The 15187-nt window shown below is 39.3% G+C and overlaps 1 protein-coding gene across 1 annotated transcript in view; it reads right to left on the reverse strand.

Moving 5' to 3' along the window:
• The window catches only part of ghra (growth hormone receptor a), a 28937-nt gene extending 19735 nt beyond the window's left edge, over positions 1-9202 (reverse strand). Inside the window, exons 1-2 of the mRNA XM_031305905.2 lie at positions 8720-9202; positions 566-687 (exon numbers count right to left, since the gene is read on the reverse strand). Of these exons, the coding sequence (XP_031161765.1) occupies positions 566-683 (118 nt within the window). The 5' untranslated portion in view covers positions 684-687; positions 8720-9202. The remainder of the gene's footprint in view (positions 1-565; positions 688-8719) is intronic.
• Between the last annotated feature and the right edge of the window lie 5985 nt (positions 9203-15187).

The following is a 15187-nucleotide window of genomic DNA, read 5'->3' on the forward strand; positions in this document are numbered from 1 at the left end:
CAAAATATCCCAAGGCTATTACTCTCAGTCAATTTTGTGATTGGGATTCTGAGCATCAATTTTGGAAATTGTGTGACAAAAGACAGCTATTCTGGCCACCTATTGCTTTAGGGATTTCAAGTGGTAAATCAAAATTTAAGTTTGGCCGGGTTTTCTCAGCCGCAGCATTCCTTCACCAAATTATTTCAAATGGTTCCGTGACAGCTGGATTAGCTGGCTGAACATCCTGCGTTGTCCTGTCCCTGGACTTTGACAGAGAACCTCTGACCTTATATTTACCCTAGCTCTATTGATCACTAGCCTGTTTGACAAACCAAACCAGGAAAGAGCAGCGTTTGCTCAATGGTGAACCTTTCCACATGTGTCTGAGCAAACACAGCATTCTGCAACTGATGTCTGACATAACACATGATAACAAGTGTCAACAGTATCCTGCCTGCAAAACCTAAATCACATTTGTTCATGTTTGATGAGCTGCACGTAAAGAGCGTAATAAACTGAAGACTGATTTATTTTTTCTGCTTATTAGTCTTGACACCTAGCAGTAAAAACCCCATTAACCTACCTGATGACGTCGCGTGGTCCCGGCCCATGATAAATGCAGATCCTTGAGTCGACAGCCAATCCAGGAAAGAAATTAGGAGAAGGAGCAGGATATTGGAGGAAGAGGACAAGACAGCCATGATGCTGGGGAGAGACAGAGGGGAGAATGAGAGTGGTACAGAGATACTGATTATAATTATCAGTTGAACTCCATGATGACATGCCCATGTGAAAAACCCTCCTTCCCTCACTACTCTCTGTCTCGCTCACTCTTTTTCTCCCTTTCTTTCTCTCTGGTCTGTGAGCACAAATTGTGGATGCCATTTATTTTCAGCTGGAGTATGTGAAACCTAACACGGGACAGAGCATAATTAGTTATCATGCCAGGTTGCTGCTGCAGCATTTGTAAGTTAAATGTGTGAAGGATGTTTTCTGTGTTGTTCATCTGTTTGTCTAGAAACTTTACTGTTCATTTGACATTTCTAATAAAACAAGTTATACCCATTTCATATTATTTGTCATTAGCCATGATTTCATACAGACATACATCTACTATAGGTTTAGAAATGACGGCAGGAAGAATAATTTGAAACATAAGCAAAAAGGCACACTTATGTAACCCCTTCAACGCCAACTAATAGTTAATGAAATATCAGGGGAGGAAGCGAGGCTCTGAGATACTGTTATCTTCTGCTTATGCTTAGAAGTTGAAAATATACAACTCACAGAAACGTAATACAATATAGTCTCTGGCTTTCGTTTGATATCTAGTGTCGGCAAAAGGTTTTTTGCACATTTCCGATGTGCCATAAGCATAGTTAGGCACGCATTAGCTCAGAGGGCTAACTTGGCTTGTTTACCATATTACGTGAACGTCGCTGTCACCCTGAACATCTTGCCGAACTCCATTAAAAAAAATTTGTGTCCATTGTTGTGGGAAAATAAAATGTTTGCTGTCTGTAACGGAAAAGCACTATTTTGAATACATAACTATCCTTCTATGAACAAATTGTAAGTGTGTTGGCAAGCATAGACCCTTAACTCCAAGGATGCAGCTTGTGTGTCTCCGTGTATCATAGCAAAAATAGTAGTTGCAGGTTGCCCGATTGAGAAACAATGAGCTACAGTTTCCCCTAAAGGAAGGTGTTTTGAAACATTGAATATAAACTACCTGTACAATAAATTTCTTTGCACACTCACCCTGAGACTTGATCAAAGGTTGACTGTTACCTGCTTGCAAGTGTGACATTAAAACTTAAAAGACACTGTCTTGTCTACATAAAACTCCCAGTAAATTCATCACTGTACATTTTTCACATTACACATCCAATGTTAATACAAAAGCAAAGATTATAGCAGCTATAAGCTTTTTAAATCCCAAACCAAATCAATACCATGTTAACAAGCAGTATTAGGTGTGACTTTTGGTCTTTTTACCAATCATCGCATCTTGTGGCAAAATACATATGAATCTAGAAAGACTTCTTGGCAAAAATTTGAACCACACTAACACTAACATTTCCACTGAGCTTGACTCCCCCTCTAAAAACTAGACTTGAATTTCCCAACAAAACCTTTAACACAGAAATGTGGTGACTGCCTCTCTCATTCAGGCCACAACTAAAATTATATATATATATATATATATTTTTTTTAAACAGTATATAGCATGTGATGTAGAAAAACAGTGACAAACTCTTCCTGGCCAATAAGTTGGTGTTGGCAGACAAGTTCTACCAGTCAAGTCCAACCTCTAAATATAGGCCAAACTTTCTGTCCGCACCCTTGGCTATTTACAGCTGTGTCTCCACAACTTTGCTGGGCAGCCAGCAACCCCAAACGTGGAGGCTATGTTTCTCAGGGCAACACTGCCAGTATTTTCCTCAGTTCTGTTGTAGTCGGATGACAGTGGATCTTAAAGCCATATAACTACAGTGAGCTATACAACATAGCAAACACAGTTTGCCATGCCAAATAGCAAGCCAAAAGATTCTTTCACATTCTTTAACATTTTTACTTTTTATATACAACTGAGCAACAATATGGCAACCTCAGGCACATTTTCTAAAACTAACAAGTTTAGATAGAGGACTGCAAGACCTAGTGGCAAAAGAAATGCATGAACCAAGTTCAGATGAGTGTTATATCCATATATGTCATATAAGTGTATAACAGCACATACAGTATACTGGCACCTATTAAGAGTAAGGACACCATCCATTAATTTACTCCGAAATAGATTTAGAGTAAAAAGTCTCTATAACATGCAACTACAGCAAAAACTAAGAAACAAACAAGAATCTCAACATCTTTGCAAAATTAATTTTTTTTACTTGTAGTTTGTAAGACTGGACTTGTGAGTATACTCACAATGTAACAATAAGTGTGTGTGTGTGTGTGTGTGTGTGTGTGTGTGTGAGAGAATTCCAAGTGGCAGGGGCCAAGTTATACAATGCAAGAATTCACGGCAGAGACCCTCCCTCTCCCTTCAGTTTTGATGATACTTCATTCTAAAATCATGATTAAAAACATCGAATTTTTCTCCCCTCATCTAAAGCTAAAGCACTTAAAAACTTTCAAACCAGCTTTATTTATGACTTTATGAGGTTTTTCCACATTGTCTTTGTTTTTCTTTTCTTTTCTTTTCTTTAATCAGTCAAGTAACCACTACTACTATAAAAGAGGGCCAAACAGCCCCTACACTCTAACATATGGCCTCATGTTAATCCTGCCATTGGTGTCCCCCCCCCCATGTGAAAGCGTCTCTCAAAGCACTGGCAAGGCTGGTGTTTCATGTCCATCTCATGCACGTTTCTTCCCCATTCCTCTCCTTCTTTCCGCCAATTACAGGCTCTTAGACTCACAGGAAGGCCACCTAAGCCAATCAGAGAAGAGGGAGGCTCAGCACAGGCCTCCTGGGGTCCATTGGTAAACATTTAAGGCCTCTGTGGTCAACCTTCCTCCCACTACCTCTGCCCTAAAAAGCACACATATTCACATGCATGCAACATGAACACACCACACATACTAACACACACGTACATCTTGACTTGGCACCCCACTGCCAGCACCATGCCTCTCCCATGTTTCCTCACATCTCTATTGATCATCTGTGTTTGTTCAAAAATGAGCTGTCAAGAGAGGGAGGAGGAGGTTAGGAGTAGATGGGGTGATGGTGTAGCCAAAGAAAATGAACAGTTAGGGGGTGAGAGGTCACGCGATGTTGCAAGCCCAAGTTTAGTTTGACGTTCCTCCAAATAAAAAGCAGAAAGACTGTGGTGTATATTCTGTCTTCATCACACATTCACTCTGCACAGCTAGTGGACAATGCTCATCTTATAGTCAAGATTAGTCTATATTGACAACGTTTCATTTACGGGATAGTTCCTGTGCTGCCGGAGATTCCGCCGGATGTCCCTCACCTTCAGCTTTCTTTATGTTGGTATTCTAAACTCCGGTCGATTCGGAAAACATCCTTCTAGCTAAAACCGACAGTCAAATCATATTTATCTTTTTTGAGTAAAATTCTCATCACACACTCGCCAGCCATTTTAATTCCAGAGCTCACCTCTCTACGTGCACCTGTTCCACCAAAACAAGTTCCTACCAGAGGCTATTTTGCAGAGGCATTGTACCTGCGTCCAGCACTTAGCGCCACCCAAGACGATCGTGATTGGTTTAAAGAAATGCCAATAAACCGGAGCACGTTTTTCTCCTATTCCCAGAATGTTGTGTGGACTAGCCAGACCTTCCTTCGCAGCGCTGTGGAGATGGTCTGGCAATGCGAGACAAAGTCAAGATTGGCTTATTTACCTTTTTTCTATATGTCTGGGGTCATGTCTGGGGCCAGTGAGATAAAAGTTAAATTTTGTGAGGAAAGTGGTGTGGTCATTCAGAAACACATTTATTATCAATACTTATCTAATTGTGGACAGCTGGTAAAGTTTTAAAAATATCTGACACGTAATGCACAATTAAAAAAAATTTCTTTTTTTAAACAAACATGGCTATTTACCATTTGCAAATTAGTGTTTTATTTCCTTATTCCTAGTGAGGTGTTAGGTACATTTAAATAGTTGCGATATAGTCATTTACCACCATGGCTATTGACTTAACATCCTGAAAAACTTGAAAAGAATATAAATTATCATCTGGAGTGTGTGGATGTTTACCTTTAGGTGGGAAGTAGGCATGGAAACACTGACATTATACATTCATTAACATGATTATACAAAACATACATCCATGCACAAACATAAATGCACACAGAAAAGAGAGGTACTCGCATGAAACGGGTGCGCACAGGGGAGTTTGCCTGTGGCATAGGGTTAGGATAAATAACATCAACCTTTACTCTTTCTTTTTCTATGTCAACATTCCAGTAATATCAGACAGTGGTGGTGATTGACTGAGTAGAGTCAAGTGCTTCAGTCCAGAGGAAATTAATTGTAGGGCTGTCAGAGATTGCTGGCAGAGGTGAGTAGTAACGTGTCACTGTAGGTAAAACAACATGGACAAAGCTCCTCAGAGGGAGTCAGACACTCAAAAAGGATTCTAACAAAGCCATTGCATTGACCTCGAGTAAAGGCTCCTATACTATACACTGTGCACTTTGGGCTGTCTAAGATAAAAGTACAAAATCGCAAGAGAAACGTGAAATGTATGGTCATCAATTTAGAATGATAGTACTACGTTGCACCGAAGGATACATCAACCAACCATTGACTGATTTAAAGCTTTGGCAACCAGACAACAATAAAAATGTTAATAAAAACTTCAGGATAAATGTCTTTTAACTTAACAGTATGAAGAAAGGTAGACCGAAATGTAAACAGTTATGTAATTATCAACATTTTCACAGCAACAACACAACAGGCCCTCCACTTTCTGTATATCCATAGACTTCCAAGCAACTGGCACCTAAATTAATCTCTTGGAGCACCTTTAATCATTCCGTCTCAACAAGTAAGGTTTAACTTCAGGGCTGTATGACAACCACTTTATATTCCACAAGTATTGTGGCAAAAATAATAATACTTCAACATCGTCATTTCAAAATAATCATGTTTGTGAGTACACGTACACAAAGTTGTCCAAGGTCCACTGTTGGGTCTCTCAATAATTACACAAGAATCATGCAAATAGATTTTCTGCCCTCAACTTTCCCCTTCACCACTAACCTCTTTCCTTAAAATAAACAAAATTAAAGTAAACATACCACAGACTTCAACATGAGCCTGCATGTTAGACCAGACACTGGTGAGGAGTCCACACAGACGAGAGGCGGGGCCCAAAAACTGCAGCTCATCCAGCTGCTTCTAATAGGCCTTTAACTGTTGGATGTATTTACATAAATTCATTAACTTGTGGCGAGAGAGTATGTGTATATGTGTGTTTGTGGAGAAAGGGTATACATGCAGACACAGGATGCATTTTTAACCTGTGTGCATGTGTGTCTGTGTGTGCTCTCAGGCATTTAGATTTGGCTACTGGATGGCTCTAATGTCTTCTACTCTTATTTCATAAGAGAGAGTGGAAAACTCAGAGTCAGCACACTGGCAAGAAGAGAGCCTGTACTGGAAGCAGATTAGAACACACATCTGCAAACCCTGCTACACTCTCTCTCTGTGTGTCTGTGTGTGTGTGTGTGTGTGTGTGTGTGTGTGTGCGTGTGTGCGTGCGTATGCGTATAAAATCAAGTGTGTGTATCGGAGCGAGAACAAGAAAGGTAAAGAGTGCAAGCAACAGACTGAGTCCAGCAGAAACAGAAAGTGTGTGCTGCACTGATCTAAAATTTATCTTTGTGGAAAATGTCTGCTTTGCAGCATTCCACGCTGTGGGTGTGCACGCATGGGCATGCAATGGTTTGTCTTGCTCTTAGATATTAAATCTAAGAGCTGTCAAGTTAAAAAGGAACTGGCAAAAAGAAATGGAGTTGGTGCCCACTGCTCCTATGTAGGCCTAAAGGATGGGTTAAACACAGAGTTTTGTTTCTCTGTGTATGCTTAGAAATTACAATAAATGCAACTTTAACCTCACAAAATGTTGCCTGCCAATTCTAATGTTTTCATCTGTTGCTGCTGCTTGACATTTGTAAAATAACTGGTTGCCACAATGGTTATTTCAGAGAATAAATTCAAACTAATCATAATTGACAGTCACAAGTGTAAGTAATCTGCATTTTGATTTTTGATTTTAATGAAATACACATTCAGTTCTTACAGTTGTAGAGTTCAATCCCATGTTGTTTTGGAGGACGAAGTATAACAGTGCAGCATGTACCTTTCTAATTCACACTAAATCCTGCTGTTTTACTCACACACACACACACACACACACATCACATCAGACAAAGTGCACATGGATGTGTGTAAAATCTAATGGCTTCCCAAGTGCTGTTGAGCTGTCAAAGGGTATACAACATAATAGCAGTACTTAATGTTGTATGTGGGAGTGTAGCCAACACTGAGATAGAAACTGATGGAACTAACGTCTCTTAAGACTCCTCGCCTCAGCTATTAAAACATCTTGTACATCAGCTACCTGGTAGATGCTATAATGGTCATTATGCATGTCCCTGAGACTGCAACAATAAATTATTTTCAATATATCTCAGCTACTGTATAGTTAAGTGAACATTATTAAACTATGCAGTATTAAAAAAAAAAGAGTTTGTGATGTGCATAATATCACAGTGTCAGAAGTTGTCGATTATTTTTTATTTTGGCCTCTAAACTACCACCATCCAGTGAATGTAATAAACATGCAGTATTTTATACAGGTATGTGATGTGATTTAGATTAAAAGAATGATCTGGAGCCACAACAGATGAAGAAGTTCATAAGAAAACCACAACTTGATAGGCTACATGAGACTCAACAGTGCAATCAAAACAAATTCTTAAGAGCTTAACTAGCCCAATGCAGGCAAAACAAACCAACATTTTAAACAAATCCTGAATCGCTCAAAATGCAGATAGCCAGACAATATAACGGATGAAGATTAAAAAGTATTTTTTATTATCTGAGGCAGAGTGTGTGTAGGCTTTTTTAATAGTGGCTAAGTTTGCACATTGCACCTCCTCACAGTGTGGTGTGCTTTCTAATTAAACCAGCAGAGGAGCAAAGGTGTTCTCCTGTGGTCAGTAACATTCAGCCAATCACTGATGAAGAGCAGACATACTAAGAGGATATGCTAACATGAGAAGCTTTAAAAATGTAATAGTTAGGCCGTAAGAACAAAATGCAACACATAGATAAAAACAACAACAAAATTGTTGTTGGATGGCAATCATTTTCACTGAATGAATGTCATGAATGAATCCACATTTTTGGTAAATGTTTTGATCAATCTCACCAGTATAAGAAGAATCTAAATATTAGCTGGTTCCAGTTCCTTCAAAATAAAAGAAAGAAAAAAGAAATCTGCTGTTTCTTATTAATGTAAATTGAATTCATTTAGGTTTTGGACAGTTAATGAGATAAGCAGATATGCTAAATAAGCAATTTAAGGGCATCATGGACTCTGTCAACTTATAATTACACACTTGTCATTTGTGGATTAATAGATCAAAATAGTTCAAAATAAAAATTGCTCATATCTGCAGAAAATCATTATAGTTTTACTCCTTGTGTCAAGCATCTATACAGTAATACAAATAGGCATATCATGGTCATTGAAGCGATTATGGGCCAAACACATGCTTTGTACAGAATATTTCAGGGTTCAGCTGTACACTATTATTTTAAAGTTCAATCCCTTTTTCAATGAGCCAGCATTTCTATCTCATTGTCTAAATCAATCAATCAGAAGTTTCTATTTCTCCCTCTGGATTTGATGTTTACCAGTAGGCTATGCTGTTTAGGCTACATCTGTCAAGACGAACCATGGCTGTCACTTCATGAGCAGTTGCAGCGGAATTTTAGACAACCTCAAGTTTCTGATATAACTACATTAACCAGTATACTCAGCATTATACATGTCTATAATTAATCAAAAAGATTTTGCAATGAGCAGCGTAAAATGTAAAAAAAAAAAAAAAGAAAAAAAAAAAAAGAAAAAAAAAGTAATGCAATTTCATCAAGTTCCCCGAGTAAGCTGCCTAACACATGGAGTTCTGGAGATATGTATGAACGCAAAAAAAGACGCATTGCACGCTTTAAAAAAACTCACTTACTTATTTCGTAGTCTCGAGCTGAAAAACTGCAAAGACAGCGCAGATCGACTTTTCAGAACTTGGTCATCGGATGGCCAGCGTGAGCACCAACAGCCACGAAAAGTCCTGCTTCTTCACTTCAGCCTGCTTGGCCCAGTTAGATCTCTCCGATCACGATTTTACCATGACCCAATGTCTGTGTAGCCTTCGTAGTAAGGACTGTTGTCTTATCTGCTACTCCGTTACAGATACACACACGCGACGTAGCTCTGTGTTTCAAATGGCGGTGAAGCGCCCTCATCCGCCAACAATCCAATCTACTCCATTATGACCACAGAGAGGAGAGCCAGAGAGAAAGACTGCCGGAATCAAACTTCCAAAATAAAACCCTCTAGTAGGCAAAGGAGCTTACCTCCCTGTCACGTATTCTGGTAAGAGCCAACGTTTAAACAAAGAAGCAAATCCCAATTTATTTATCATTTATTTATTTTATTTTTTGAGGACAACAAACGCATAAAAACCATTACGTGTCTCTGCCTGGACTTGACTATCCTTATAATTAGCGCCTATTAACTTGGAAGAGTGTTTTGAGTAGGCTACCTAATTAAGATAGGCTACGTTTTTACAGATACAATCGTTTGGAACACAACAAATGTTCCATTATTTATTGGGTCAAAGTACAAAGAAAACAACATTTTTTGTAGTGTTTCAACATGTTATTATTAGTGTCATGTTTCAGAAGATACTATGTCTGTCCGGTCTGTCCTGTCAGTAGGCTAGGTCTAGTTTCTCTGCGCAGAGCGTTTGATTTGATCACCGATCCATAAGTATAGTGGGTTGTGTTCTGTGCGCTAGGACACTGAGGGCACGATTTATATGCCTGTTTAATCTTCATATTGCGACATGGTAGGCCTGCTACGGTAGGCTGCACAACTTTTTATGAACTGTGTGAAGATGAAAAGTCTCCACATACAATAGAAGCTAAACCTGTACTGACCAGTTTTTCTTTTCTTTTTTTGCAACAGTGTGGTGCTGGTTGCATAACATGTAAAGGTCCAATATGTAATGTTTTTACTGTATTTAATCAAAAAAGGACCACAAAATGTCATCAGATACTAAGGAAACATGCTAAGTTGAAATACTGACAACAATCTTAAAGCCAGTATTTTCTCCTTGGCCTGTGTGTTGTTGTCAACTGCCCCCTAACCCTGTGTAGGAATGGATTGGGGCACAGTTTATTTTACAAGTCGCTCTGCAATGTATGTAACATTGGTCTTTGAACCACAGCGGCCTTTTTAGCGGCTGTTGCAGGACGTTAAGCTGAGAAAGGGTGGCTGTCAGTTGGGCACAAAGCTCCGCAAGATTGCGGTCTTTTTAGCAGTCGTTGTTACATTTAGCCAATAAAAGGTGACTGTCATGATTTCCTGCATGTCCTCCCCCTCTCTCTCTCCCCTTTCTCACCTAGCTGTCCTGTCAAATAAATAAAGGCAGAAAAGCCCCAAAAATCATCTTTAAAAAAATAAATAAATAAATAAAAAAAAAGGTGACTGCAAGAGAGCACAGGCTTTTATAACCGTAAACATCATCTAGCAACTCCGCTGCACTGTGGAGTAATGTCTGGCAATGCAAGACTAGCATCTAGCTTACATTGACATTGGGGGATGTTGGGTTTAGCTCGCAACCTGGCAACCCCCGTGAACTTCGACGCTGGGGAGGAGGGGCCGGGGGAGAAGGCTCTCTCCAGTATTTTGAATTTGGAAGTTTGTATTACATGTTGGACCTTTAAGCAACCGTGCATAGTGGATTGAGTGCACAACATCACTCCAGTTAGAGACTGCAGATGGAACAGGCACCTGCTGCCTTTAGATGGCTGTAAATATAATCACCGGTGTAATTATGCAGTAATTATTCTGTCTGACTGGCATTAAAACCATAATCAAAATAAAATGTGTGAGTGTGTGATTACATATCAGCTGGTTTAGGATTGTAGCTTAGGCCTATATGGGTGCAACTTCACTTAATAAAGAGACCAAAATATTAATTCCTGTTCTGATGCTGAGAACTACAAGCAGCTTGTTAGGAATGGCTGCATCGGTCTGTCTGTAAACTACTATTCTTGCATAGCCAGATCTATATCTCCACACTTCGTTTTAGCTGGAGAAAGTAAACTATAGCCTGTTTGCGCTCACCCACAATTTCAGCTGTCAATGAATACACCCCCACCACCACCCGTGCACCCAGCTGTTGCTGCTGCTAAATTGTATGCATGTATTTGACTGCGTGGACCTTTTCATAGTTTTTCTTTTCAGGTTTTGACTTGTTGATGATCATCACAAAGTAAACATCCATCAGTGTAAAAAACATAAATTGAAGTAATAAAGCCTAAGAACCAGGGTTTAATTTTGCATGACAGCATCCTGCTATAACTTACCTCGCTTACACTTACACATTAGGAAATTATATCATGTGTCAGCCAACAAAATGGGGTTAACCCCCTAAACTAATAAACAAGTAGCCTGTAGTGTCCAATACACCCCAGTTCATGACATAAGTGGATAGTAGGGTAGAAAGAAAACAAGATAAACTGGAATCAACATGGTCAGCTATAAATAGAAACAAAGAGAGGACATACTAACAGAGAGACAGATGAGGCTTGGAGGGGCTGTATTTTCCTCTCCACCAATGCACTGATGCACTGTTGACAAAGGCCTAATTTGTGATGCGCGTGGAAAGAAATGGACTTGGCCTATCTGTATTGAGCGCACCCATCCTTGTATTTTTATTTCCCTGTCTCCTTGTCCTCTACAAGGTCCACAAGTTGTAGTTTGGCTTTTCCAATTCCTACAGCTGCAGTGTGCATATAAAAACACTCAATGAGGGACCAAGGCTGCTCTCATGCAACACAAATACCATACATTATAACTTGTAGCAGATGAAAAAGCTATAACTGAAATATATTTAATTAGATTATGTACCATCTTTAAATATCCACAATGACTACAAAGGTAAATCCAAGCAATATTAGGATTACTGTAATTAGCTGACCTTTCACCAGGCTTGGGGCACTCTATGACTTGAAAAAAACACTGGCAAACAATTTGTATGTATTAAATGACCTCTGAACATGTCCATGCTTTGGTCAGTTGTGGGACAGAGAGCCCTGATTGGAAGACAGTGGGGGAGTCCATTCAATTAGTTCCTTTGAAATACTCATTCCTGTGATTGTCTGCTCTGAGTGATCATGTGGACTTCTGCTGTATTGAATGTGACAACAGAACAATGCACTTGGCCCACAGACTGATGCCACTGCACTGTAGGGCTGGATTTGCCCCCCATGGCCCCACCCTCCCATCCTCCAAGTTATCCTAGCCCTCTGTGGGATGTGTGGTGAACACTGGTGCTGGCTGTTGCAGCAGCTATCAAAGTGCTTTTTAATGTCATCTGTTATCTGTCACAGGTATTGTCATTAGGGCTTACGACCACTGACTAATCAGATCACAATCTCTGTCTTGCAAAGAACCGTTAGAAAATGACCTTCACCACATCTGTTTATGACACATTCAGTGCTTTCATTTTAAGTGACACAGAGCCTTGTCAGTCTGCTGTAATCCATATTCAGCTGGTGATATTCTATATTTTTCTAATATAAAAAGACCAGAACCAACAATGCGTTTTAGTCTTTCCATAAATACTTTCCAACTTCCCCAGCCTGTCTGTGGCTCTCAGCCCTAAGCCCATGGGTCCCTACTGAAGATGTGAATCTTAAAAAGCAGGTCATATGTAGTTTCATTAAAAAAAAAGGCTAAATCATTTCCAAAAACAGCTTGGCACTGTAGCTTTAAGCAAACATTAGTCAAACTAAAGTAAACAGTGTATTTGTTGAGGACTATTTTCAGTGGCAGATTTAGTGTGCCAGTGAGTATTTACAGCAGGTGGACGGTGTATGCAGGACAAATAAAACAACTACAGTCTACAGTGCCCAAGTGCCTCAATGTAATAAACAAACATGTCACCCAGTGTAACTATGTGGCTCATTTATGTTTTAATAGGTTTTGGACAGCAATGGAGGTCTATGGCACAGAGGAGTAAGGTTTATCAAGTCTGGGGACAAATAAAAGATCTACTTGACTACATGTAATATTTGTGGGTAGGGTCACTTCATTGTTGCTGCTGTTGTTGGGATTTGTTGATAGTAAGGAAAATACATCACCATACGTTTTTGTATTTTACCTTTTTTTTTTAAACAAAATTGAACATTAAACTAAAAATAAAATTTGTAATGGTTGTTTCACGTGATTGACTGAATCAAGTTTGATTGATTAATTGTTTGGTTTTCAGACTCTGAGCTGCCTAACTGAGCATTGTTGCTTCAGGCAATATAAGTCACAGCCATATTCCCTTAATTGTTTTTGTTTTTTTTCAATAGAATGTCTTTTAATAGCCATGTAGGATCTGTTCGTGTTTGGCTGTCTGTTTTTATTTTCCACATAATGAAAGAGTGCCCTTTGTGTCATCCCCTTCAAGTCACCTGTAATGCATTTAGTGCAGTTTCCCATTGCAAGTGTGGCCATTCACAACTTTGTCATCAGCACCCTGCTGCCTATTGGATTAGGATAAAAGAGAGGAGATGGCTACAGGGGAGACACACACGCGCACACGCACACACGCACACACACACACGGATCACAGTGCTACTGGTTCCAGAGCTCCTTTATTACGGAGCTGCTGATAGACTCGACTAGATTCACAAATAATTCGCTATTAACGCTTCTGAACCTTAATCCAAGTCCCTAACCTGCCATATATATATATATATATATATATATATATATATACACACACATACATACATACATATATATGGCAGCAGGAGGTAGGTAGGATGGACTCAGTGAAGTGGGGAGGAAATTGAAGTGAATTGGTGACATTGCATGGGCTGAGTAAAATCCACAGAGTATCAGCATGAGAGCCCCACCATGTGCAAAACAACACAATTAAGAGGGACGCTTAGCCTAATCAGTGAATGCACCATGCAAATAATGTTTTATTTTTCAATGCCTACTTTAATATTGGCTGTTATCGTAGAATACAAATCAGGGACTTAACTCTAATGAAAGGAGGAGAGAGTGACAAGAGTGGCATGAGACTAAGGTGAAGAAGAGGGATAGGGGAAGATGGAGAGGATGATTTATAAAGCAGAAATAGTCCGAGAAAGACAGTGAGACAGAGTTGGTTGCTGTGATTACTGTATTTAACCCTGTGAGGAGTGTTTAGAGCCAAGTTCATTCTTTCAAGTCAAACAGTTATTGACACAGCAACAAATCGTCATTAGATTTATAGCAGTTACTTTGTACTTCACTTTGTATCTGTGTATGTTTACCTCACATTATTGTATATATTCTACTTCTGCAATATCTTTGCACTAACAAAGTATTAATGATGATCAATACACAATTCTACAGCACCACAAACTACAGCCTCAGAAAGCACAGATACTCGTTCTACAAAAGCGTAATAATATAAGCAAGGCAACGGTAGTAGTTATTACATACAGTAAGTATACATTTATGTTGGACAGATGTTGCTTTTAGTGTGATAATCCTGCCTATAATTTATGTAGGTGCACAGAAATAGTGTGTTCAATGATATGTACTCAACAGAAAGCATATTTAGATTTCATTTCTCTGCACATTTTTCACAAAAAGAACCACTTATTTTGCAAACTACCTGGTAATTATGGTTCTCCAAATTCAATATTCAACTTATTCTAGGAAAGCTGAAAAGCTGTTTGTAAACCAACTTAATTAAGGCCATTGCTGAAATAAAATGAAATACTATACAGTACATATATGCTTTATTGAGCACGGGAAACCTCCGGGAATATGTAGGAAATACCTCTGCCAAAACATTCTTCATATTACATAAGTAAACATATGGGCTGTGCAATACTGCTGATTATTTGCATCAGGCTTTATAAAGAACACTATAAACTGAACTGCATTAAACTCTGTTTCACACACACAAGTACACCTCTCAAACCCTTGGCATTACACCAAGCTTCAGCTATGCTAAAGCACATAAGAAGAACCTTTTCATTCCCCGTCCCAGACTTATTTTCCCTTTTATATACACAGTATTTTCAATCCACAAACTGCATCCTGGTGTCTAGATACACCTCTTACATGCATGGTATGCTAACTGTCCACATACTGTTGAAGACTTTTGTAAACTGTATTGGGTCAGTAAATAGGGGTTTCTTCCTCGTGACATCATATCCCAGAGGCCCCTTTTGATTGTGGAAGACAAGAGGCAGCTGGAGGTCTGGTACTCATTCAACCTTCCAAAACATGGCCTGGGACCCTCCCCCACCAAACCCCAGCCTCCATTATATGGGGATGTATGCTCATGGTCCACAGTCTGCAGTCTAAATAAACAGACCTTGAAAATATCCTAACCAAGCAAGTTCCAGCAGTGGATCCAACACATCCT

Source organism: Sander lucioperca, chromosome 2 (assembly GCF_008315115.2).
Source record: "Sander lucioperca isolate FBNREF2018 chromosome 2, SLUC_FBN_1.2, whole genome shotgun sequence".
In the NCBI taxonomy this organism is placed as follows: domain Eukaryota; kingdom Metazoa; phylum Chordata; class Actinopteri; order Perciformes; family Percidae; genus Sander; species Sander lucioperca.